The sequence below is a fragment of the Caretta caretta genome, chromosome 2, assembly GCF_965140235.1.
Source record: "Caretta caretta isolate rCarCar2 chromosome 2, rCarCar1.hap1, whole genome shotgun sequence".
Lineage (NCBI taxonomy): Eukaryota > Metazoa > Chordata > Testudines > Cheloniidae > Caretta > Caretta caretta.
In genome coordinates, this window is record NC_134207.1 from 64,064,388 (window position 1) to 64,091,902 (window position 27,515).

The 27,515-nt window shown below is 38.8% G+C and overlaps 1 protein-coding gene across 1 annotated transcript in view; it reads right to left on the bottom strand.

The window, feature by feature from the left end:
• The window catches only part of YTHDF3 (YTH N6-methyladenosine RNA binding protein F3), a 43,175-nt gene extending 15,967 nt beyond the window's left edge, over positions 1 to 27,208 (bottom strand). Inside the window, exons 1-4 of the mRNA XM_048840794.2 lie at positions 26,929 to 27,208; positions 25,395 to 25,419; positions 16,891 to 16,976; positions 12,383 to 13,978 (exon numbers count right to left, since the gene is read on the bottom strand). Of these exons, the coding sequence (XP_048696751.1) occupies positions 12,383 to 13,978; positions 16,891 to 16,976; positions 25,395 to 25,419; positions 26,929 to 26,952 (1,731 nt within the window). The 5' untranslated portion in view covers positions 26,953 to 27,208. The remainder of the gene's footprint in view (positions 1 to 12,382; positions 13,979 to 16,890; positions 16,977 to 25,394; positions 25,420 to 26,928) is intronic.
• Positions 27,209 to 27,515: the final 307 nt, after the last annotated feature.

The window sequence follows — 27,515 nt, forward strand, 5'->3', positions numbered from 1 at the left end:
ACCTGCAAAGCGATAAATTCTTGCTACCCAAGTGGGTGGCATTCCCAGGTCAGGAAGAAGGTCAATATTAATGCAGGAAAATTTGCACTGCAGCTGCCCACTCTATACAATGTGTTCTGTTGCCCTTAAAATAGTATACAGAAAAATCTCAGCCCAGGTTGTAAGCAAATATCCAAAGATTCAAAGCAACATTAACAAGCTGGAAGCGTTCTCTAGTAAGGGGACCTAAGCGATCAATTTCAGCACAGTTTTATCTTTCATTTACAGTACTACACACTCCACTTTAAAAAAAAAAAAAAAAACCACAGCTACAGGTAACTTTCCAGGTGTGATCCAAATGTTAATTGATGCAGTGTTGCTTTACTACATCTGCAAATAGCTAGTGTATGTGCATCTGCTGTTGCTCAAATCTTTGCCACACAGAAACTGAGCAAAATTAATAAGACCCCGGCCAGATTCACTGATACTAAATCAGAACCCTCTGAGACAGCAGTAAAATAAAAATAATCTATTTCATGCTTCTGTGCTGGGGAAAGCAATAAGCAGCAGCCACAGCCAATGGTGTTTAATAGGAAGGACCTCCCAAACAGTGTCCAGAAAGAATTTCTCAGATAGCACATACTTACTTCATTGTCATTTAGAATACAATTAGACAAATCAACATGAAAATTTACAGTACTAATATTTATTCTGATAGAGACTGATGTAACTGCAGATGTGCAATAAACATATTGTATTCACGATAACAATGTTACCAAAAGTTTTAATTTAAGCCCAAGCTTGTAACTGAGAAGTTTGGCTGATGGACACAAAATTCAGCACAGCCACCACACCACCAAAGTTTAAACACATACAGCTGGCCTCTGGGAATTCAGCTATAAAAATCCATTGTGAACTCAACAAAAGCACGGTACACTATGTGATCAAAAGCAATCCTCTGCAGTACACATCTTGTCAAGCACCACTGAATAAAATTCTAAAGTTTGTAAGAAGCCATTTTTGAGATATGGCTTGCTTGAAACCAAAGCATTTTTCAAAATTGAAATCCACCTAATTTTCCAAAATACCATATTTTAGTTATATTTCAGGTACAGCCTTAGCTATGATGCCTCCATAAGAGTTACGGTTAACTCAGATACTACAATGGAGGCTGTGTAAGTATATACATAGAAAGGGCTTACCATTTCCAGTTACTTATGAACACTTTCACCCGTATACTTTAAATCTACCTATAAGAAAAAAAGACTTTCCATCATGTCTTTTCACAGAAGCAGCTGGGAATTTTTTTTTACATAAACAATTAATAATCAGAACAGATGCTGCAAGCTTAATTTTACACTAATGTATTCCTTGAATTAGAATACTGGAAAGTTAAAACATTTGTAGGTTGTAAAATTTATGGAGCTACTTACTTATATTTTCTAATTATAAAGTATAATGCCAATTTATATTTGTTCTGTACTATGCATGCAAGTGTTTAGATTAAAAACTTTTTTTCCTGCATATTTTCCTACTGTACACTGATATGTAAACCTAGATTATATATTCTTTGCATGCATAGGCAAGTTAGTGCAGATGACTTGCTTAGAGAAACTTTCTTGGAAGAGTCAGCAGAATCAGGAAAAAAAAACCTGCTTACAACATGCTTACCTGGAAAATATCCTACTGGCCCAAGAATAACTTAGATTTACTAAAACAATCCATATTCATAGTAAATCAGCTATTTTAGGAGTTGTGTGTATGAAGTTTTTATTCCTACCACTACACAAGTCCAAACTGTGCCAGAATGTAGTCTCATATTACTGACCCTAAAGCTGAAATGTTTTGCTTAGAGAGGGTTTTTTCCGGACCCACTAAAAACTTTCTAAAGCACCTTCTTGCAGATCAAAATCTCATGCTTTGTTCTGTGCAGAGTTTTATTTTTAAAGTAAAAAACTAAAATAAATACTGGTTTTGTCCCATGTTTATCTCCCACTATGTATAGCAGTTTTCCACATATGTGGAGATGATGTAATCTGGTGGATAGAAATGTGATTTATGATCTCTTTGCACTGCATGTGAGCCTGAAGCTAGGGTGGAAGAGTGGATAATCCCTCTGTTTCACTATCTGAGTTGCTCAAATGCCCTGTAACCCGAGTTGCTCAAATGCCCTGTAACCCCATAACCTCAGCCGTGCAGAACACAATGCCATCCACAGCCTCAGAAACAACTCTGACATCATAATCGAAAAGGCTGACAAAGGAAGTGCTGTCGTCATCATGAATAGGTCGGAATACGAACAAGAAGCTGCTTGGCAGCTCTCCAACACCACTTTGTACAAGCCATTACCCTCTGATCCCACTGAGGGTTACCAAAAGAAACTACACCATTTGCTCAAGAAACTCCCTGAAAAAGCACAAGAACAAATCCGCACACACACACCCCTGGAACCCCGACCTGGGGCATTCTATCTGCTACCCAAGATCCATAAACCTGGAAATCCTGGGCACCCCATCATCTCAGGCATTAGCACCATGACAGCAGGATTGTCTGGATATGTAGACTCCCTCCTCAGGCCCTACGCTACCAGCACTCGCAGCTATCTTCGAGACACCACTGACTTCCTGAGGAAACTACAATCCATCGGTGATCTTCCTGAAAACACCATCCTGGCCACTATGGATCTAGAAGCCCTCTACACCAACATTCCACACAAAGATGGATTACAAGCCGTCAGGAACAGTATCCCTGATAATGTCATGGCAAACCTGGTAGCTGAACTTTGTGACTGTATCTTCACCCATAACTATTTCACATTTCGGGACAACGTATACCTTCAAATCTGCGACACTGCTATGGGTACCCGCATGGCCCCACAGTCTGCCAACATTTTTATGGCTGACTTAGAACAATATCTATTCAGGGGACATCATCATAGGGCCTAATCAGCCACACTATCAGAAGCTCGTTCACCTGCACATCTACCTATGTGATATATGCCATCATGTGCCAGCAATGCCCCTCTGCCATGCACATCGTCACTGTCAAACTGGACAGTCTCTACGTAAAAGAATAAATGGACACAAATCAGATGTCAAGAATTATAACATTCATAAACCAGTCGGAGAACACTTCAGTCTCTCTGGTCACTCGATTTCAGACCTAAAGGTCGCAATATTAGAACAAAAAGACTTCAAAAACAGACTCCAACGAGAGACTGCTGAATTGGAATTAATTTGCAAACTGGATACAATTAACTTAGGCTTGAATAGAGACTGGGAGTGGATGGGTCATTACACAAAGTAAAACTATTTCCCCATGTTTATTTCCCCCACTGCTCCTCAGACATTCCTGTTAACTGCTGGAAATGGCCCACCTTGATCATCACTACAAAAGGTTTTCTCCTCCCCCGGCTGGTAATAGCTCATCTTAAGTGATCACTCTCCTTACAGTGTGTATTAAAGCACCCATTTTTTCATGTTCTGTGTGTACGTAAATTTCTTCACTGTATTTTCCACTGAATGCATCCGATGAAGTGAGCTGTAGCTCACGAAAGCTTATGCTCAAATAAATTGGTTAGTCTCTAAGGTGCCAGTAGTACTCCTTTTCTTTTTTCAAATGCCATAGTGAAGACTGGGGCAATATAAGTACAGCTAGATAAGATTAGGTAATGTTCAGCTGGACCTTCCCATCTATTTGGAGCTGTGAAGCCTGAATATAGAATTTGGATTTGTGGTCTTATGGGAAATATTAGCAACTTCTTTGAGTTTACCAATATGGTGAGTTTTTAAACCCCTTTTGCAAGTAGTGTCTTGTTGGAAGGAACCAGAAGCCTTTATATTCTTAGAAGGTTTGAAGAATGTCTGCAAGCTACCTTTCCTGGAGAGTCGAATTCCGGAGAGAAAATTTCTGGTTGAAGACAATGACACCAGTGGCTACATCTCTTGGTGTAGAACTTGTTTCCACTCATTCATTGCAAGTGACAAAAGCTAGACAACTACTTATGTTCCACCCAGCGTCTGCTCTTAATACAGGTGGAACTAGGAGAAAAAGAGGATGCAGCAGGGAGCAGAAAATGCCAAAGAAAAAACAGCTGCATGCTGTATGTGCGTGTTTTTAAGAGAGTTGTTCATATGATTGAGGTTAACTTCCGTACTTGTGTTTTTCTCCCGTAAGACACACTTTATTTAAGCCTTCTTTACTTAAAGTGCAGCCATCTTCTGACCATAACCACAGGTTGTAACATCACTGAGGAAATGATAGTCTCTCTCTCTTTCAGATTTAAGTATCTGGGCTAGAAATGTCGAATTCTGATATGCTACATTTCAGGTCAAATATCCTGCATCTGGGAATTTTATGGACCTGCCTACATATAGCACTGACGCATGGCTAGAAAGGGTTAAGCATCCTGCAAAATAACCCTCAAAAGACATGTGGGGAGACAATATTTGTATTTTTGTGTATTTACATATATATGAGCAATGTAATCAACAGTTTCTGTCTATGCTTTATTCTGATATCATTTAAATTAATTGTACTGTGAATGGTGGAGGAACAAACAAATGGCCTTATGTTAATTTGTACAGCTAAGTATCCATGATGGAACTCCTTCAAAGTTATCCTAATTAACTTTTGTTCCCTGAGGAAATCCCAGCTTGTCAAAGACGACATGAAATTGTACAAAAGATTCTTGGGCCTTGATTCTGTCATCTCAGATCTGCTTAGACTTCATCGGGGAAGTTTGAGTTGCAAGACTGAGGTCCCAGTTATGCTGGTATGCCCTGAATATGAGAACTGGGGAATGTCTACACTACCCACATTACAGTGTGGCCGCAGCAGTGCTATGACGTGGGCAGTGTAGACATGCTTTATCTCCAGGGGAGAGCTTTCCTGGCAATAAAAAAAACACGCCCAGAAGGAGCGATGATAGCTTTTGGGTAGGATCTGAAACATTCATTAACCTGGGCGATAATGTGTCCAATCCTTGGGATTGGTAGAACCTGTTCTTTTATGTGATGAAATAAGATTTACAGAAATTTATCATAATATTTGATGTAGGTACCTGGATGGAGGCCTGAGGCTGGATCACTTTAAGGGAACTGTGTTGTTTGGACTTCTGAGTAACCAGTAAGGTAATAAAGAAGCTGTTTTATGCTGGCTTGGTGAATCTAAGTATTGAAATAGCCACCAACTTTATGGTGATTGTCTGCCCCATTCTTTGCAGTTCACCCTAATTGAGTAACCATAGCTGGCTCCCCACCGAGACCCCAGTCACAAGCACCTACAACAACTGTGTCCCAACACTGACTGCAGGTCTGGGCACTACATTAATATAAGTAACCAGCTGGGTTCCTGGCTTACCTATTAGGGTTCCAACTTCCTGCAAACTCTTGTAACATTCCCAGTGAAACACAAGAAAAAATTTAACTTCACCCAGAGGACTCCTCAAGCAACTGCTCAGCTGTTGCTTCTCCTCCAGAAAGGCAGTCCAAGCTGTAAAGGAAAATGCCAATGCTAGGAATTCTTGATAGAGCGGGTGACCACTTACTTTAATAGCTGGAAAAGGGAAAACAGCAACAAGACGATATCCTTTGGAGAAACTGCAGGCAAGCAATCCCCAAGAAATTCCTTTTATTGAACGGAACACTGGAAGTGGAGTCTTTTAGTTTGGGAACTAAAAAGCCCCTTTCTCCTCCACAGCCTCAACAAATTTGGTGTTTATGCAGTATTTTCTGACTTGCAGTACTGAAACAATTTCAGTTTACAGATGCTCCCTGGGTTACGCAAGACCCAACTTATGCAAATTCACACTTACGTAATTTTTTCCGTAAGCCAGAAATAGGATTTTCAAGTTGTGGAAATATTTGCGTAACGTACAGGTATACGTTTCAGACTTGCACAAAATTCGAGTTACACAAGGCTTTCCGGAATGGAACGATTGCATAAGTCGGGGGGCGTCTGTACTATCACCCTGTTTTGTTAATATTCTATAATCACTTGGATCCAATATCAGGGTTTTCTACTGCACACTGGTAATGAAATTAGTATTCCCCCCAAAAGTTACTTTAAAAAGCTCAGATTTTACACTGTGTAGCAAGGAAGAGCAATTGAAGATTACAGGGTAAAAGCCACTATCAGATGTTAGAAAACAAAGGATACATGATGGACTATCTGATTTAGGGTTAGGAAGATAAAACTTGAGAGACATGATCTTAAGAGTACTTAGAAACATTGCTCAGAAAATATATTCATTTTAACAGTTGTGCCTTTTTATGCAAAGATTATTTCTGTTTTACTATCTATGTATTTGCTGATAAGTATTTACATGGCCACTACAGAAAATACATGACGACTCTTCTCAAATGGTGCAATTAAATTTTTTGAAATTTGTCCTCGTCTCAAAAATTGCCAGTTTTAGAAACATCTTTACCACTTTCAGTCGGAAGTCTGTCCCCAGGTGTTCTATTTTCTGAATTGTTTGTATAAATGCACAGGATTTTATGCAATATTGAACAGTACAAATTAATAATTAAAGAGGCCTCAGATGATTTCACATTACTGCTGACAGATTGCATATGAGAGATAATTTTTACAAAATTTTACATATGTACAATAATTATTGTACATATGTAAAATTTAAAAGCAAAATCTGTTTCCACCTTTAATGTTTGCTACCTTGCCCGTAATGGAGTAATGTCAAATAATGCTAAAATGGAATACATCGAAAGGGGATTTATTCAAATGAATTTAGAGATGGCAAATAATCACTTAAAAACTTTACTAAACATAGGTATTTCAAAAGATTACTTTCATCCTGGTCAGATAAAACTGCGTGCACTTTAATAGAGATACTGCCATATTTTAATAGAACAAAGTCAAGTCCTATTTGAAATTAATTATTGATCATCCCAAATTGTTAGATTAAACTTTTAAAACCAATTATTCTAAAATAAGTTAGTTGGAACAGTCAGTTATAAAGGTAATTAAATCCATAAATAATTTGCTCTGTTTAGATAATTGACTAAGGAAATTTGTTATTACATATGCACAATAAAATCCTAATTGAACTTCAAGAAATTGCAACTGACTACTGCTATTTAATGTATTTAATATTTTATTAACAGCAAAAAACAGCTTTTTTATGAACAGTACACACACTGTTAAAAAGAAACAAAGCAATTATCACAGCTGCTATAGAAAACAGGCATGTACTTAACCCATATAACATCCAGAATGTGTAGTTCTTACTGAATACACCAATTTAGGTATGATGAAAATAAAAATCTAGCCTGGCACTAGAAAGAAAAGGATTATCCAATTATCTATAAACAGCACACAGTTTCAAAGATATAAATTACTGCATTTCTGAAACGGTTCTCCAATTAAAAAAGAAATGGACTGTATCATATATTTATAATTGAAAGATGAAAACAAAAAATAAAAGTTATGCCATAGAAAGAAAAAAATAATCTACCAATTTTAAGGCAAAATTCTATTTGCCCAGTTAAGTTAATGATCAAGAGTTTGGATCTTTTGGTAGCCAGTGTTATATTTTCATTAGACTTCCTACTATGTTTTAAATATACATTAAATCCATTTTAGCCATACTTCAAATGCATGTACGATGAAGAATTAGTGGGATAGTTATGCAGTTCTAAACTTGTTTCTAAATTGTCAGATGTCTCCAACACTTTTGAGAGGACTGTGAAAATGAATGCAAAATATTACACACTTTTTATAAAAGCACCATGACAAATATTTAGTTCTTTGTTAGTTTTCTCTCAGTTAGCCTGTCACAGAAATACCACTGAGAAAATGCAACTAAATTATTTACCATACTAGAATTACATATGCCAGTATTTGAGCCATATGGATACTATATATTTCCTATTAAAGCCAACAACTTGGAAAATGTTAATTACACGAAATATATGCATAATCACACAACTGAATCCAGTCTATATTAAACTGTAGAACTTTGTGGTTTGGATTTTAAGTTGAGAGAGTACATAACATCACCGTACTGACAATCCAAGGTTCTTCCACTACATTTTATGGTTTTCTTTCTGTAATTAGTGAAAAAACAACACCATAACTAAGACCCATGGACTAAGGTCAGAAGGGACTACCATGATCATCTAGTTCAGGGGTAGTAAATAGGCAGACCGCAGACCAAATCCAGACCGCCAGATGCTTTTGAAAGGACCCCTAAATCTTTGTACTTACTTATTATTGTTATTTTTATTATTTTCTCTGGGGTCTGAACCTTCACAAAAAATAATTGACTACCCCGATCTAGTCTGACCTCCCGCACATTGCAGATCACAGAACCTCACCCATCCATGCCTGTAATAGATGCCTAACCTCTGACTGAGTTACTGAAGTTCTCAAATCATGGTTTCAAGACTTCAAATTACAGAGAATCCACCATTTACACTAGTTTAAACCTGCAAGTGACCTGTGCCACGTGCTGTAGAGGAATACGAAAACCCCACAGGGTCTCTGCCAATCTGACCTGGGGGCAAATTCCTTCCCGACCCCAAATATGGTGATCAGTTAGACCCTGAGCATGTGGGCAAGACCCACCAACCACACAGCTGGGAAAGAATTCCTGAAGTAACTCCGGGCCCTCTTCACCTTTTTAATTTCCTCAGTTCTTAAAGCACTGGTTTTTGAATTACTAGCTCCTTTGATAAATGCTCCCACAAAGTAGTAACTCTCAAAATTATCAGTTTAAGCAAATACAATAAGGGCATGTCTACACTTGCCATTTAAAGTGGAAAAAGTCCCTTTTTTGTGCAAAAACCATGGGAGCGTCTACTCTTGCCAATGACTTGTTGCAGTGCAACTCAGAAGTTTCACCTCAAAAAGAAAACCACCTCCACAAGAGGCATACAGCTCTTACCGGTGATGCATTTATGGTGATGTGCAAGTGAAGACATGTTCTTCCTGTTTACACAGTTTTTAGCCTTTGGAGGATATCCCACAGTGCCTAGGTGACCACTCTGGCCAGCAGCTCTGCTGCCAGGTAAACAGACATCCACCCTTTCCCTTTAAAGCCCAGGGAACTCTGAAACTCCCCTTCCTGTTTTCTTGGCAAGTGCTCACTTATCTGGCCAGGTGACAATGCCTGCTTCAGCGAGCAAATGATCCCCTGCCTGGAACAATGCTGAGCTACTGGAGCTTATCAGTGTTTGGGGAGAGGAAGCTGTGCAGGGACCCAGGATCGCCCCCCCCGCCCCAAGACCCATCATCAAACGGGAGAGCGCTGCACTGTGGGATAGCTGCTCTAGACAGCAAAGTGCTACTAATGTAAACACTTTTTGATCCCTGAGGAATTAAGTACGTACACAAACCAGCGCTTCACTTGTGAAACTTAGGGCTTGGCTACACCGAGAAGTTGTCGACAAAACATTTTGTCTTTCACCGGTACTTAAAAAAGCCCTCCTGCAAAAGAAAAGTTTTGCAGACACAAGCGACAGTGTGAACTAGGCTTTGTCAGCAGGTGTGCTCTCCTGCCGACAAAGCTAATGCTGCTTGCGGGGCTGGAAGTATTTTGTCAGTAAAAGTGCTGGCAAAGTATCAACAAAGAGCGTTTACACACACTGACTTTCAGTGACAAGGCTGCGTGGTGTAGACAAGCCCTTACAGCGCAAAAACTCTACAAGTGTAGACATACCCTAAATTAAATGTATATTAGGGCACCAAAAGAAAAACAAACCGAATGTGTCAGAAACTTGGTAACCCCCCTCGATAAACAGAACATAAATCTTTCAGAAACTGTAAAAGAATGCCCTAAAGAGATGATAAAGTCTACAGATATATAAATCTGACAAAATTTTCATTGTATTAATCTCAATTGATAATCCATTTAAGTAAATTTCACGGAATTAGTAAAATGCGCATTTCTCCCCCTTTAAATTTAATATACACTAAAAATTAAACATTTAAAGGCTGTCTCACCTTCTCTATCTTCTATCAACCTTTAAACCACCTTCTAGTGACAGCCAACTGCAGAGGCATGCAATATATCTATGTACTGATCTCAAATAAAAATACCCACCTCTGGCCCACCAAAACTGGCAACCCAGAGAGACGCATCCAGCCCACCAGATCATTTTATTTGGCCTGCTTATAGGCAGAGTTGCAGTCCCAGAACAATTTTTTTTAAGACCGAGGCCAGGTCTAAACTAAAAAGTTAGGTTGACTCAGCTGCATCACTCAGGGGTGTGAAAAATGCACACCTCTGACCAACGTAGTTAAGCTAATCTAACACCCAATGTGGACAGTGACAAGTCAATAGAAGAATTCTTCCATCGACCTCACTATTGCCTCTCAAAAAGGTGGATTACCTATGCCTGTGAGGGAGATTCTACATAGTATAGTGTCTACACTGAAGCACTATAGCGGTGTTTTAAAGTTTAAAACTTTCATTATGAAAAAATAGTTTGTACTCTTCTTGGTGTAAAATAATAGTTCCAAACATTACATTCATATAAGTCAATACAATTTTGTGTGCGTCTTTACACTATTACAGTGCCTCTGCAATCACTCAGCTATGGTAAGGAGAACTAGAGTGAAATTAACAAGACAACAGTTGGACTACTGCTATTTCAGAAACATATGGGTAGCACTGGAACTGTCAAGAATCATGCCAATTTCAAGATGAACCTGATGGATAAAGCAGTAGCAAAAGAAACAAACAATTGTACTATTCACCAGAGAGGAAGACAGAACAGAGGTTAGGTAGAAAGCACTGTAGTAGAGGCCCCCTTCTGACAGCAGCTTGGAGGCCACTGAAGAGGGGAAGGTAGAGGTATTAATTTCATATTTAAATGAAAATCCTCCTTCACAGCTACCAGGAAGCCCTTGAAGTGGACAAAAAGATAAGAGTACTAGGCAGCCAGTATGAGGTGATGCATCAAGAACTCCTAGTAGCCAGGGACAGATACAAAAGACTGAGCCCCTTGAGCAAGGTGCAGAGAATACCTTGGTATAAATTCCAGGACCCTCATTTTACCGAGCAGCTCGTGGTGGCAAAAAGAGTTAAGGCTTCAAACCAGAGCAAAGTCCCCAGACTTCACTGATGCAGGCTCTTCACAGTCTTTCCAGATTCTTGCACCCATCCCTGCAATATCTGAGCACATGAGCTAACAGGCTTGTAGTAGTATTCTGACTAGTAGATCTGGTAAATTTTTCAAGCCATCAAATGAACCTTCCATAAATCCAACTACTACTCAGCTTTGACAGAGGAAAATAAGTCTAGCACAACTGGACTGCGAGGACCAGCAGTAAATTTAAAAAAAACAAAAACAAAATAAAATAAAAAAAATCAATGCAAGGGAAAGAATCTTTCCTAAAAATGCAAAAACAGAAATACCTAGTAGGGCAAAGGGGGTGGGAGGGAGGAAAGACAAAAGCAGGTGAACACCATAAAGCAACTTTAAGAGGAAAATTTATATTTAATATTTTTCAAGTAAATTTTCTGAAATTCTGACACCATGAATAAAAGCACAATTTTTAGAAATTTTCCCCAATGAAATTATATTGCTGCAGGCACATATTTCTTCTACAGACAACACAAGCATTGGCCTGCTATACCCAGGGTTATGAGTTCAGTCCTTGAGGGGGCCATTTGGGATCTGGGGCAAAAATTGGGGATTGGTCCTGCTTTGAGCAGGGGGTTGGACTAGATGACCTCCTGAGGTCCCTTCCAACTCTGGTATTCTATGATAAGTTGATATATTTGAGACAACATTACTATTAAATAGCCACTATTTCTAACACTGTAAAGGTGATCACTGTGCTGCTTAGTTTTTAAAGTTTTAAAATGTGTAAGACAGACAACACAAACTGACCTAAGCACAAATTTTCAGATTAGTATTCTGTTAGAACCTTGATTTAAAAAAAATAAATAAATCATATTTTACTTGAGAATTATCTGTTACAGAATTCAATACCTTTATTTTCCTTGTAATTCAATGACCTAAATTGATTGTGGCACATCTAATTTCAATAAGGCACTAAGAGTTGTCAAAAAATCGTTAACATTGCACTAAAAATGAGACTCCATTAGGAATGTTATATTACACTGAAAGTTTTTTTCACTTTGTAACAATAAGTAAAACATTTTAAACATCTTCTTACACATAAACTTAGGTTAGAATTGTTCTGTTCATGTTAATCCACAAATAATTTTGGTTTAGCCACAAGAATTAAAACAATCTAAATAGTAGGAGCCAGTTACATCAACTACCAAAGAACTATAACCAGCTTCGGACAAAGTAGCATTACTTTCTGTTTCAATGTATACTGCACACTGAGTTGTAAGAAATAACTAGCTTTAAAAAAAAAATCACAAAGAAACTACAGGAAAAATTACTATATGATATTGGATTCTTACCCTACGCATGGCTTCCTCCTCCTCCTGACGCTTTTCATAGTGTGCAAAGTCATCAAAGATTGAGGTGGTATGCTTGAAAGTAGCAATTATTTTAAGCACTTGCTTAGCTTTTTCTAGGGGTACCTCTTGAGTGTCCCTCGAATTGGTAACCGGTTTGTTGTCATTGTTTTCCAAACGAATGTGCCGCAGCTGGTTATTGGGAACGTCTTTGACAAAGATCCACTTAACATCAAACTTCCCCTTCCACTTATCCTGAGACCAGACTCCAGCATATGCATTGTAGTCCACAACAGACTTCATCTCAGCCACTCCACAAAAATGTCCACTGCCATTCACACTGAAGAGTAAATAGAGTGGACCTTTTCCATTCAGGGAACGGTAAGCAGCATCCAAGCGTTTATTACCATGTTCAGTACTACACCAGATAGAGTATTTAATGGAGCGGTGTATATCGTCCTCCGAATAGCTTTTGATTATAAACACACGTCCATTCTTCAGATTCCAATCAAAGTCTTTGGGATTATAGTTGTTTATGGCCTTTAGTTTCTCCAGTACTGGGTGCACCTCTATACCAGGTGAAGAGCTGACAGGTACAACACCTAAGCCAAAGTTTTCGCTGCCAGCTCCTCCATTGTTCTGGCTGAAGCCCACGCCCCTGTTACGAGGAGCTACCCAGCGGTTTTGCAGCTGCTGTTGCTGCTGCAACTGGTGAGGCTGGGCCTGCTGCTGAGGTCCTTGTTGCTGCTGTGGTTGTGGTGGCTGAGACTGCTGTTGAGGCAGTTGGCTTTGCACCAATGGTGGTGGTTGAATTAATGGCTGAGGCTGCTGTATTATAGTCTGAGGAGGCAGTATTGGCTGGGAAGGGGGTGCTTTTACCACCGACCCTTTGTCATCCCAAGTTCCAATGTTCATGTTGTGTTTTATAGGAGGTGGTGGTACAGCAGGGCCCCCAATTCCCACATTACCCTTAGGCTTGAGTTTCGGCTGAGGTTTAGCAGGCTTCCTAGCAATGGCAGCCCATGAGGTTGGTTTAGGTGCTGAACTGCTAACTGGGGGCACACTATTTGCTGCAATGCTGGTCATACCTGTACTGCTCAGAGCTGAACCTACAGTTTTTGTCACAGCAGCTGTCATATCCCCACCAATTTTCAGTCCCGTCATGCCTTGCTCAATGCTGCTAATCCCAGGCACCTTGCTCAGAGTATCATTGCCAAATCCAGCCTGTCCATCTGCTATGGCTCTACCAAGAGAGCTAGGTGGATAGCCATAGCTGCTGCTATAAGCAGAGCTTTGTGTTGATTGTCCCTGAGATCCACTTGTCCCCCATGTAGAGAAATCTGCATTCCCAGGAAAAAAATTAAATCCATGCTGACCAAGGAATGGAGGGGTATTTCCCAAAGCCCCAGGTTGACTAAACACACCATCAGGTATATAGTGATGTTCACCATTGCTCATCTGTCCATAGGTTGTCAAGTATGGCATTGGAGGGTCACCTGCAGTGGACCATGCTGCTTCACTTAGAGAATATGGAAATCCAATGGATGGAGCATAATAACTAGGCATGTATGGGTCTGACATTGGTGGATAGCTGTTACTCTGCAAGAAAATAAAGTAAAATCAGCAGTGGAACTTTCCATCATCAACATAATTCAAGAGAAAATGGCAGGCATCAGACAACAAATGTTGATGCTCTGTTTACAGCATTCCCTTTTACTTTTCCTTTAAGGCTACAGAAATCTCAAAACACATTTTTATCTGAGAATATCGAAGCCCTTGAGCTCCACACGTATCAAGTCTCTTTTTTCAAAGTTGATTTTAGTGTAAATCCACCTTTTCCTCTAGTAAAAAACCGCATACAGTAAAACCTCAGAGTTATGAACACCTCTCAGAAATGGAGGTTGTTCATAACTCTGAACAAAACATCATAGTTGTTCTTACAAACGTTTACAACTGAACATTGACTTAATATAGCTTTGAAGCTTTAATATACAGAAGAAAAATGCTGCTTTTAATCTTAATTTAAATGAAAAAAGTACAGTTTCTGTACCTTGTCCAATCATTTTTTAAACTTTTCATTTTTTTAGTACTTTACGTTTAACCCAGTACTGTACTGTATTTGCTTTTTTTTCCCCGTCTCTGTTGCTGCCAGATTGCGTACTTCCATTTCCAAATGAGGTGGTTGACCAGTCGGTTCATAACTCTGATGTTCAAAACTCTGAGGTTCTACTGTACATAATATCAACCAGAGTATTAAATGTCATCCTAAAGGCTACCATGGGTATGTTGATGTTAACCTTTAATTATAAATAGGTATGGAAGGATGAGATTTTTTTATTGGTAAATGTCGGTAAGCACTGATTTCACTGTGTACATACAAGTCAACAAAAAAAATCCTTTTGATAACAGAAATTTACAAATAAGCAAAGAAAAAAATGCTGCTTGAGAACTTAAGAGTTTGATTTAAGGATATTTATATATTTTGACATGTGATGTTGACAGTGTTTGTTTTAATGGTTATTATGTTTTAACCTTTTGAATCTCAACATCTAGTGTCATTAAATAGTATGATCCTACCAGGGTCTGACCCTCCCAATAATATCCCATATCTAAAAAAAAATGCTTAAAAAAAACAAAACAAACACACTGGTATCTGTCAATTTGAAAAAAACAAAACTGAATTCTGCCATACCTAGCTATAGACTGATAAAGAACTTTAGAAATGTAGTGCTTAATATATTAAGCAAGATTAAAGATACTCAAGCGTGAAGAAGAATCTATTCAACTAACATGAAGTAGAACTTCAGTAGAGATGGAAATGCTACATGCAATTGCTGAGAGACTATTATAACATAAGTACATACAACTAATGTAACAAGATGTGAGTTTTGCGAATTGTATTTGTTATAAGCAGCTCTTTCTTCAAATACAAACCCATTCTCAATATTATATATTACTTAGATACACGTGAAACCATTTAACATTTTTCCTAAAATCCAACTGGTAGCAAAAGAGATCTCAGAATATTCAGTGTTTTACCAACACTTTAAGTAACACATTTAACAGAAAGCAATAAATTATGACAAGGTGTGAATTCCAACATGAATCCAAATATTGGACATTCCAAGGCCTAGTCATGTGTTGCTGCACTTAAAAAAAATTAGAAACGCTTAAAATAATTAAGTTTACTGTGTTTTAGAAAATAAGTTTCAAACAAGGGCCTTATCCAATCCTTAGAATTAGAATTATGCTAGCTATAACTAAACAGAAACAGAAGGGTATTTTCAGTAAACATCTACATTATGTATACCATCTAAATTTAAAAAGTTCAAACCTGAGCATGCCATTATACCACCAAATCAAATTCATTCTTAACAGCAAAGGGACTAAACTAAGGTATTTTTAAAATAAAAAGTAGCTCAAGAAATTAGTAAATAAGACAACATAATTTGTAAATATGACTGCAGTTTTCTTATATTTGTTTCTTGCTGAGGTTCTCATTACTATTAAAATGAAAGTATTTTCAGTGCTTCATGGGAGGACAGCAGGATAAGAGATTATAAAAACTACTCATGTATCTCATAAAAACAGCCCCACAATATTTAAGAGTGGATAACATCAAACATATGATTCAATTCAATGGTCTAGAGAAGTAATGCAGAATTTGCATACTGTGTTCACTCCTAGAGCCCAGGGCTTATGGAATAAAGGTTCTCAGGAAGCAAAGCATTCAGCCCTTTGAAAGGTATAGCTCAAGTCACTTTAAAGATTCCCTGCAGATGACTCAAGTGACACTGATTGGTTTGCAAAGATGGCACTTCCCATCTTCCTCCCACAGAAGACAGCCCAGTGTTAGAACATCAAAGCAGATGGGCAGGCAAGGAAAATCCCCAAAGCCATTACAATCACCTTCATTCCCTCCTCTCTTCCAAAAAGAGTATCCTAGAACTTTCAGGTTTATCTTAATTATTGAATTAAATGTTTTAATAAAAACTGAATTTAGTATTATGAAAGATGGAGGATCCACAGCTTCAGAAAGTGAAGTCATCCATTTACTGGCAGAAAACTTACACAACAGGCAATATTAAACTTCAGGGGAATGGATTATGCTATCAATCATGTATTAACAACTCCCGTTGACTTCTGTGGAAATCATGTGTATACAATTACTACTACATAGGAACCCAGGAACTATTGTCTCACGATATAGCAGGGGTATACTGAACTCACTTAAAGTTAGAAGGCAAAAAAGTCCTTTGAAAGTATAATTCTGATTCTAGAATGCATACATATAGAACTGATTAAACTTAATTCCATCCTTTACTTGAAGCGTCACAAGAATGTTACTATTAAAAAGAGGACATGTAGACCCATTACATGCTAAGCATTAAGTTATATTTCAAATATGCAAGCAGATACATAGTAAACTTTCTTAGTTTGGTGTAAGATAAGGAAATCTTAGCTAGACAATTAAATTCTGAATATACGTCAAAATAGCAACGAATGCTCACCTGATTTGTCTGGCTACTTAGATATGGCTCAAAGTCATCATCATTTACTGCATCCTTTTGATGAATCGAACCGTTTTGTACTGAAACTGAAAAGCGAGCTTGTATTAGGCACTCTTTTAGAATTATTGTGTTGTAATTTTAATTCAAAACAAAAACCAGTTCAGTCTTAACTACTAAATTGTCATATGTATGGTGAACTGCCTATTCTCCTGGGTTCTTCTGAGAAACAGAACATCTTGTATTGATTCAATTACCAGGACTTTGTCACATTTGAGATCTCATAAGTGTTTAAAAGCCAGTACATTATATTTCTCCTTGTGAGAGACCACCATCTAAAGCCTAGGCTATTGAATCAAATGAGGTAACAAATTTTGATGACAGATAAATACATACAGTCTTCACAAAAGCACTGCAAATAAGCTTCGCTTGTAAAATTTCAAGATAATCATTTCATTAAACAACTATATATGTTATAAAGTACTTGTTACAAGTAATCAGGCAGACAGGTTCTCTTCTATTTAATCCTACTCTGCATTGTTGCATCAATTTTAATGAGTGCTTAGATGACAGTTGTTGTTAGAAAGTAATCCAATGAAGAAACAACAGTGTTTTACAGCTCAGCTCAAGCTTTACAAATACTTGTTAGAAAAGGAAAACTTATGTTTCATGAATGACAGAGGTCTGATGGTTTACAATTCACTTTTTTCTGTGATAAAGAACCTGCAGACACACTCACTTGGCATAATTTCACAGTGCAGAACTGTGTCAGAGCAAAACCATTTTTCCTGCAGTCATAAGGGGGAAAAAAATCAAACAAATAAATTCAGCATTGTCATCTGCAGAAAACCTGTACAATGAAGAACAAACCAAACTACCGTGTCACAGCTCAGTCTATAACACTACTAAATTGCTTAACTGTTGAAATGTCCTGTTTCTCAGAGCTTCCCATTTATACTACTATGGTCATAGTGCTATTTCCACTTTTTTTTTTGTTTTGAGAAATCTGAGTTTATTAATATAGCTATGTTACTTTCACTGCAAGAGGAAATTTGCCATACCAAGTTTGTATAACAGTTTTAAAAACTATGTTTACTGAGTACTCATTATGCTATACATTATACAAAGGCATAGGAAGGCAAGTTCCATGACCTCAAGAAGTTCACAATCTAAGGGCAAAATCCTGTAGGGAAACACACGACTATTTCGGAGGAATGAATACATTTCCCAGTTCCTCCCAGCCATCAACAGCTTGGAACCAGTGCAAAGTGAGTGGCTCAACAGGCGGATGGGAAATTCATGCAAATGAGCTTCTTACCCACCCCCTTTGGCTCCTACTCCTCTATCCCCTGCAACCTTGTAGTAACACTTGCAACGAGAGAGGAGAAAGAAGCAGGAGTTGAGTCCCTGAAGTGATGTTACCCTCCCTCCCCCCACACTTCCTGCTACCAATTGGGATACCTTTCTCCTCTTTCCTCTGGGATACCCTAGAATCAGAAGGGTGAAACACACGACTACAATATCACCAGTCTCTCCCTCACAAATTCCAGATTGTTCTAATTTTTTTAGTATTTTATTTAGAAACAACAAATATTATGAAGTTTCCACCACTTCCAATGGGAGACAAGTCTAGAGCCTAATACTTTCTTTGCTCTTTCTTTTTCAAGCTATCACTTGGGATTTCCATGTGAAAGGTGGGCAGACTTTCCATGACACTCCACAGCTGCATTATATAGCATATCTGCTTGCTTCACAACACCAAAGCACGATATTTACGCACAACACTTCTCCAATGTTATACCCAAGGCTAGAGTTACATCCCATTCCCCAGATAGGGTACGGAGGCTACCTAACATATAACACAGTCACTCTCAAGTGGATGGGAAGTGGAGCAAGTATCCCTCTTCACGATACCAATACCACTTTCCAAGCAGATTCAAATTGTCTTGACACAGCTTTGGTTGAGCTCCATGCAAACAGAATATGGACCTAAATTAGACAAGCCGGACAATATTACAACAGATAACTGACCAGTCTCAAAGCTGTGTGGGTGCTTTCCTAAAAGCAATTATTTCTATAATTATCTACCATTGATAGACTTAGTGAAAGAAAGGTGTTTTAAGGCTGTCATGTGGTACACTATGGAAGAGGAAGTTCCAAGCATAAAGAAAGGAATTTTTGTCAAGTTGTAGTCAGAAAGGAGAGCTGTTTTCCATGATTTCCCCCTTTTTGGCAAAAGCTTCTGAAGAGCATATACAGCCACGAAACTAATAAAGCTGAGGATTTACAACTAATGTTTAGTGAAAGCTACGAAGTTTAAGCCTGCAAACTAGTTGGTGCCTGTGCCCAATAATTTTGCAAAGTTTTCATAGTTTTTATGTAAGTAAAGCCCTAAAGAGACTCATCTTGGGGACAAATAACTATACTGTCAGTTGAACTACGATGACTAAGAAGCAGGAGTAATTTAACAATAGCTACGGTTCTGAAAAATATATAGCAAAAACAAACTACTCTAACAGTTCCAAAAGGAACTGACAATTCATATCCTACAACAGGGTTTCAGCAATAACACTGAGCACATCTTCACTAGTTACAAAATAAAAAGTTAACAAGTTTGTCTCTTGTATTTCTTCAACAATCAAGGGAGTCAACATCAAAACCCCTGATGCTATAATGGTTTATAAAGACATATTATGATACAGCAGCCAAATATTTATGACCGTTACAAATGGGAGGCGATAAGTGAAGAACAAGTTATCTAATGTAGAAATATTTAAGTTTAAAAATTAACCTTAAGCAAAACAAATATTTAAAAGAATTTTCCCAAAAATAGATGGCTTGAATCATGAGCTAACAAAAAATCTAAAATAGACATACTCCCGATTAAACCAAGTCTGTAGACAATGAGAACATTTCGATAACCTAAAGAGTTCATTCCTTCTTGTGTTCAGCTGACACACAGGGATAGTACTCCACAAGTCTTGCTGATGTCATTTAGAAGGAAGGGTTCATTGCCTGATCCTAGCTAAATGGTATGGAAGGCACAACAATTTTCAGGTACAATCTTTATAAAGAAACAAAGTATACTGAGAAACAAATTCCTCAAAAAACATACTATAAAAATAGTTGGAGAAATTAGATGTGTCACATCTCCAGAGCAGAATCCTTCTATTACATGTAATTCACTTATAACATCTGCATAACATCTGAATGTACAGAAAGGACATTTACTGGTTTCAGAGGTATTAAGGATAAATCAAACCACTGAAAACAGATTTGGCCAATCATTAATACCTAGCTCAGATTTATTTTAAAAAAAGTGGTTGCCTTCTTACTGTTGGTATCTATAATCTAAACCACAATGAGACCAAATAGTTCTGGATTGCCACACTGTCAATTTCCTAGTGATGAAGAATTCCAGCCCTGAAAATGTTTTATTTAGGCTTTTTGCTTTAACTTGAACTTGCTTATTATTAAAAAAAAAAAAAAAAAAAACACAACATAATACAGCACCACACATTTAGTCAGTACTTTTCAAACAGAGCCTACTTCACTTTCACCTTGCTTAAAATATTAACTGGTAATTAACCAACAATTCCCAAAAGCGCCATTACCTTAATGTTACCCTGAAAATAAAATTCTGTTGTCTACTTCTGTAAATAATTAGTCAATCTACTGACTAATCAAATTTACAGTATATTCTCTTTACTATCATTTTGCATTGAATGAAAATTTGTAGCAAAATATTCACGTGTCCTTTTTCACAAGTGATGGACAGAAAAATGTAAGAATGAAATTTGCATTTGTGATGAATGGCTAGAAAGGGTTAAACATCCTGCAAAATAAACAACCCTCAAGAGACATGTGGGGAGATAATGTTTGTGTTTTTGTGTATTTACATATGTATGAGTAGGGCTGACAATGTAATCAACCGTCCCTGTCTATGCTGTATTCTGATAATTCAAGTTGCAGAGTGGTAGCCAGAAATCAAAAAGAACATCCTAGCATTAAAATGAATTGTAAACACTCGATATCTCTATATGCATCTCCCTCTGAAAGGTATAGCAAATAATCTGTGAAAGGTGGAGGAACAAGCAAATTGCCTTATGTTAATTCTGTAGCAAAGTACCAGTGATGGACTTCATTCAAAGTCATCCTAATTACTTTTTGTTCCTGGAGGAACTCCCAACTTGTCAAAGAGGACATGCAATTGTATAAAAATTCCTTGGGTCCTGATTTTGTCATCTCAGATCTGCTTAAGCTTCATCAGGGGAAGTCTGAGCCACAAGACTGAGGTCCCAGTTATGCTGGTACGCCCTGAATAGGAGATTTGGACATTGGACTATAACCTTTGAACTGAATTCTAAAGGAACTCTTTGCAACTATAAAGCTCATCATCTCTGCTATGAATCTAAACCTCAATGAAATGAACTCACATCTGTATGTACATTGATCTTGTACCCATTCTCTCTCTTGTTTTTTAATAAATTTTAGTTTAGTTAATAAGAATCGGCTGTAGTGTGTATTTGGGTAAGATCTGAAACAGTCATTAAACTGGGAGGTAATGTGTCCAACCCTTTGTGTTTGGTAGAACCTTTTCTTTTATATGATGAAATAACACTTTCAGAAATCACCATATTTGACTTAGGCACCTGGACGGAGGCCTGAGGCTGGATCACTTTAAGGGAACTGTGTTGTTCGGACTTCTGAGTAACAGTAAGGTAATGAAGAAGCTGTTTTATGTTGGCTTGGTAAATGTAAGTATTGGAATATCCATGAGCTTTATGGGGATTGTCTGCCCCATTCTTTGCAGTTCACCCTAATTGAGTGACCTCAGCTGGCCCCCAGTCACAGCATTCAAAGAGTGAAGCTGATTTTTCTTGACTAGTGTGCAAAATACTCAATAAAACAGCCTATTAAGCTGCCATTCCTATGCTTCATTCTAGCTGGAGACCTCACAGTTAAATTTAACAGTTTGATTTCAGGTAAGAAAACATAATACAGTGGAAGATGATAGGAAAGTACTAACATCTGCATGTCTTGTAATTCTAATACTTCTCAATCTGCATGTTTTGATGTAAGTGTTTTGGGAAACTTAATAATCAAACACTTTCATAAGAAAATGCTCCTTTTTATAGGTCCAAGCCTATTCCAACCAAAAGCTCTCTTAGTAATGTCTAAGAGTTGACAGTTGTAACAGACAAAACCTTCAGAGAAACGTATATTATTCATTCAATTCTTGCAGCAACACAAGCTCTTGGCTCTTTCACATAAACCCCGAATTATATATTATATATTACTACTCTGGATCTCTACTTTTGGTTTCCATAGTGTCTGTGTTCCCTCAATTTATAATTAATTGTCAGTAACATGTCGGAAAAGAAGTCTCACAAGACCACATAATTTAGTTACTTTAACAATATTGTTTAAGGTATTTTACATTTTCAATGTTAACTGCTCTCATACAATATCTTACTACTGTTCCTACTTATCCACTTATACCTTACTGCATACTTCCTTCCCGTCTGCCAAAGATGCCACCCACAACTACCCTTTTTCCCCCCCCCATTTTCTTCCATGTATGGAAACATATATATTCCCCAAACTAGTCTGTCAGCTCACTACTCTATCCTGCCTCAAAGACCACTTCAAACAGGAACCCTATCATGACCCCTGCAGATTACCAACTGTTAATGTATAGCCAAGTAGGGACTACCAATATTTACTTTATTTATACACATAAAATAAGTAAAGTCTCTGAATGACTCAAAACCATCTAATTGTGTATATTAACTAGTCTATGTAACCAAGCACTCCTATCACTGTTCCCTTCATCCTCCTTCCCCATTCCCTTTATCATGTCATATCTTGTCTTATTAAACTGAGCTATTTAGGGCAAGGATTGTCTTTTACTATACGTTTGCACAGTGCCTAGTGCCGTAGGTCGGTAATACAAATAAACCATTTTCACTAGCATCTAGTTATACACAGTTAAAGTATTTAAACAGGATGCAATCTAAAATAGTCTAGATCCAGTAGTTTAGGCCCAACATTCATGTTTTGGAAAAAGAATCCAGATAAAGCTCTTAAGTAAAACCTAAGACTATGCAGTGTTCATAATGCACCTATCACAAAATTATGCTAGTGCACATAAATCAAAGTAAAATTCACTAGGCTATTTTCATCATTAAATAATTACATGCAATCCATGCATCAAAATGTTTAAATTCTAATTCAAGTACAGACAATACAGATCAAGCAAAATACTGGATGAAAATCAAATTGGTGCAGATCTCTGTGAGATCACCTTTAAATAGCTTAGAAACAGTGTAGTTTAAGGAAAAAGTTGAAGGTAGAGACCTCTAGGCATAAAAGAACAAGAGGCAGTGCCATGCACAGGGGTAACAGGAAGACAAGAGTAGAAAAGGAAAAAAGCAGGTGGTTAAAAGCCAGGCTTGAAAAGAGTGCAATGAGTGTCAAAAGAATAAGACATGAGAGAACAGAAATGGAGGAAGGAATGGAGTTGTGCAGGGCTTTGACAGCCAAGGAGAGAGTATTTAGGAGGTAAAGTTCATTCAGTGTTTCACCACAAAGACTGAGGTTACCATGGAACACTTTGAGAGGTCAAAGTTGGGAAGGTAGATTTGGGAGGCACCTATAAGGAGCTGTGTTGATGAAACTGCAGGTAAGGTTAATATTGGCTGGGGACAGAGCCTATACACAAATGGTGAAACCTTTCTGTTGGATGATTTTTAGTAATAAATATGGCAATAAATACAGCATTTTAAAAAATGATTATGAATTTGATGGTATCGTTTTCAAGCAAACACTTTACAAAGAATATAATGTTCATAGTTAAATGACAGAATATTTTACTGCTATAAAAAATCTGAGTATCATCCATCAGAGATGTTTCTTACACTATGCATGAAGATATCAGTGAGAATGCAGATTTGATCTACCACAGATTGCATTCTGTGTGTGTGTTATTAATGTAATACAACTGCTGATTTCCCAGGAAAACAAACAAACATGAGAAAACTGGAGAGGAGATGGGAGTGGGGGGGAGGGTGTCACAGAATAAAATCTGATTACTGTATTAAACAAAAGATTATAAATTGCAGGACCGAGAGAAGTTTCAGATAATAAAATATGATCTGAAAACTCACAATCATTTAGGCACAGGCTTTTCCAGGTACTTTTAGCAGGAGGAGTGTTAAGGAAAGTGAGTAGAGTTTTTGTGGGGGGAGGATAAGCTAAGAGAGTATGGAATTTAAAGAGCATAAGTAAGTTGCTAACAGATAGAGGGAAGAAGTGAAGACAGAATCTGGATAACTGCTAGAAGGAATACTCTGTACTGGATTCTGAAATGAACAAGATACCAGTGAAGATTTCTCAGAATAGAAGTGGTGATGTGTTCTGTTCATGAGTAGGAGTAAGAAACTAAATGAACACACATGATCATTGTTCTTTAGATCAAATGACCCTCATTAGACATTAATAAGTAACAATGAATAGGGTTGGTGTAAATGCCTACGGTATACTCAAGGACATCATTCCAACATTTTCACTGAAAGATAGCTAAATGAAAAGAACTACATCTTATCCCTTGATTACTCATGACTATTACTTTGATAAGCATATTCAAGCATTTTTACAGTGATGTATCATGTTAAAAATACTGGAAAAATACGCTCAGCACACCACTTCTAGTCATGCTGGTGTGATAAATCAGGGTGGCATGTAATTTACCAGAGGTGGTTTTTACTGTCCCAGGAAAAGCTAGTTAGTGCCAGTATAAGGTATTATCTATTTTTAAAACTGCTTCTTTAATAGGCACCACAATATACTTAGTTTTAGTTACATTTTCAAACTGTGATTACATAAAGCAGTAGATTTGGAGATTAATTTAGAGTCATACAAATAAAAAGTCAAACTGCAGTAAGCATAATACTAATATATGCCAGTATAACTGTGAACATTAGAATGTCTGATTTGGTATTTTCTCAAGCAAGTCATTACTCACATTTCAGTTTTCAATATTACATAAACAAAAGTCCAAAACATTTGATTATATGAAAAACGACAATACTGCAGTGTGAAGCATTAAGCAATCAGAAGCATGCAGAGTTTCAGACTAGCAGTCCAGATCCATTTGGCCATGCAACATTCTGTAGCAGAGGACCAACTTTGATGTAGTGGACAGACCAAACCTATCCCTCAGTTTTGAATGGATGTATCTAAAGTTTGAAAAAATTCATTCTCCACTTGCTGGCCACTGAAGCAATTATTTTTTCCCAATTTCCTGGTCTAAACCAGGGTTAAGCTGGTATTTACCAACATCCTGTCGTAAATTAGTTTTTCCAAGGAAATTGCCAACCTTGGATAAGATGTGTTTTTAGAATATCTTGTAGTTACATTAACTTTATATAATTGGTTGAGGACATCTTTTCCCATATATTACAGGACCAGGGCCTCAGACATTATAAATAAAGGAATCATCTTACCTTTATTTCCCTGTCCTTTAGGTCTCTGTATATAAAAAGGTAAAAAAAAAAAAAGGGGGAAAATATTAATAGGGAAATTAGCAAAAACTAAAATCCTTGAATTTTCCATTCATGATGGTTTATGTTTGCTGATTTTATCATTTAAAGTAAGCCAACTTAAATTACACCCAAAACTTAAAATACGGTAAAAACAGATTTTAATAAAATCTAAAACAAGTAGAAATGTCTCCACGCCCAAGAAGCTCTAGTGAAAACCAGTTATTTTTAATCAAAAACACTCCTTTGCAGTGTTTGAAACCTAACAGCTGCAACACTGAATCTGCAAGGTAAATTGTTTCTGTTTTTTCAGATTGTCCAAGGTGAGTGAAAACCATTAAATAAAAGTAAAATAAAATGTTAAGAACATCTTTCCTTTTAGTAGGCTACGGCTATTGCAAATACAGAAACTTGTTTACAGCATGTGACCTTTTAAACTGACAGATGGGCACTACTGTTATGGAAGAATGGACCAAAATGTACGTGTAGCTCATGAGACACTTTTTATATGTGACCCACAAAAAGAATGGGATGAAAGAAAGAGAAGGCACTTGCAAATACGAATGAAGAGCATAGAAAATACACCGCTAAGAAGCAGTATGGCAGCCCACACAGGTAGAGGAATTATGGAGCACGTACAGTATACAGTACAGATGCTAAGAGGCACAGACAGGATTTGAGAGGGGAGAGGAGGCGGCAGGGGCAGAACATTTTGGGGAGTGGCAGAGGCCCAAGAAGGAGGCAAAGGCCTAGAGGGAATAGGGGGTCAAGAGGTAAGGATGTAACAGAGGCCAGGTGAATAGGTAGAGAAGGAGACAACTGAGGCCCAGGGCAGGGAAGAGTGGAAGACAAGGAAGCACAAACCCAGGGAGAGGGGGCGTATGGGGAAGAGGAGGTCATGCAAGAGAGAACTTTGAGAAAGAGGAGAAGTCAGAGGCCCAGAAAGAAAGAATAAAAGAGGACTAAGGACAGGAGAAGGGAAAAGAGGCAGCACCACAGACCCGAAGGGCGTCTTCGGTGAACAAGGGAAGAAAAGGCTCAACTGTGACCCCAAGAAGGGGGTAGCAGAGCCCCAGATCCAAAGAACCGTTGGGGAAATTGGGGGAAGACAGACTCCTAAAGAGGACGTGGGTCCAGAGAGAGGGATAAAGGGGAATCAGCGGCCCAGAGGAGGAGGAATGAAGAAGGACGCATCAAAAGACAAGATGTTGGGAAGCAGAAGCCCTGGGATGGAGGAGGTGGTGGTGGTGCAAGGAGGCTCGGAGCGGGGGAGGGAAACTGGCGCGGCTCAGATGCGGCTATAAATAGGGGGCTGCGGCTGCCTGGATCGAGGTGAGGATCCCACGATGCTGAGCGCGAGGATGAGGCCCGGGAAGCCGCGCTGGCCGCCCGACGGCGGAAAGGGCCCGGCGGGATTCCGACCCGCCTGGCCGCGCAGGCCCTTCCGCCTGGGGCGCCTCCTCCTCCCGCCCTGCGCCCAGGCCGCGGCGGCCCGTACCTGGTCGACGCTAGTGGCTGACATTCTTCACGGGGAGCCGCGATCCCCTCGTTCCGCCTGGGCCTCGAGTGACTCCCGCGCACACGGACCGCGCCGCTCTCCCCGCTGCCGCTTGATTGTCGCCGCCGCTGCCGCCCGGGCTCGCCGCCGCCGATCGGGTTCCCGCTGGAAGGAGCCGGCCGGACGCAGCGCTGCTTCCCCACAATGGCGGACAGGCTCCGGCTCCCACTTCCGCTCCCGCCCTGACCTTCCGCTCCGCCGACGTCGCCACTGACCTTTCCCTTCCTTTCTCCGCCTCCATGTCACGTGAGGGTGGAAACGGTCCCGCGCGCGCACCATACCAGGGACTCAAAGAGCTGAGGGGGGGGGGAAGGAGAAAGTGGCGCCGATAGCGACTGCGCGCTCCAGCTGTCCAGGATGCGCACGCGCACAAGAAAGGAGGCTGGTGGAGAATCCAGGGAACGCTCAAGAAGGGAGTTGGAGGCGTCTCAATTTACTCCGACGCGCATGCTCGCTGTGAGCTTTAAGGGGCAGCCTCCAGGAGCTCACGGGCTGCGCGTGCGCATATGAGAAGCGTCTCCTCTCAA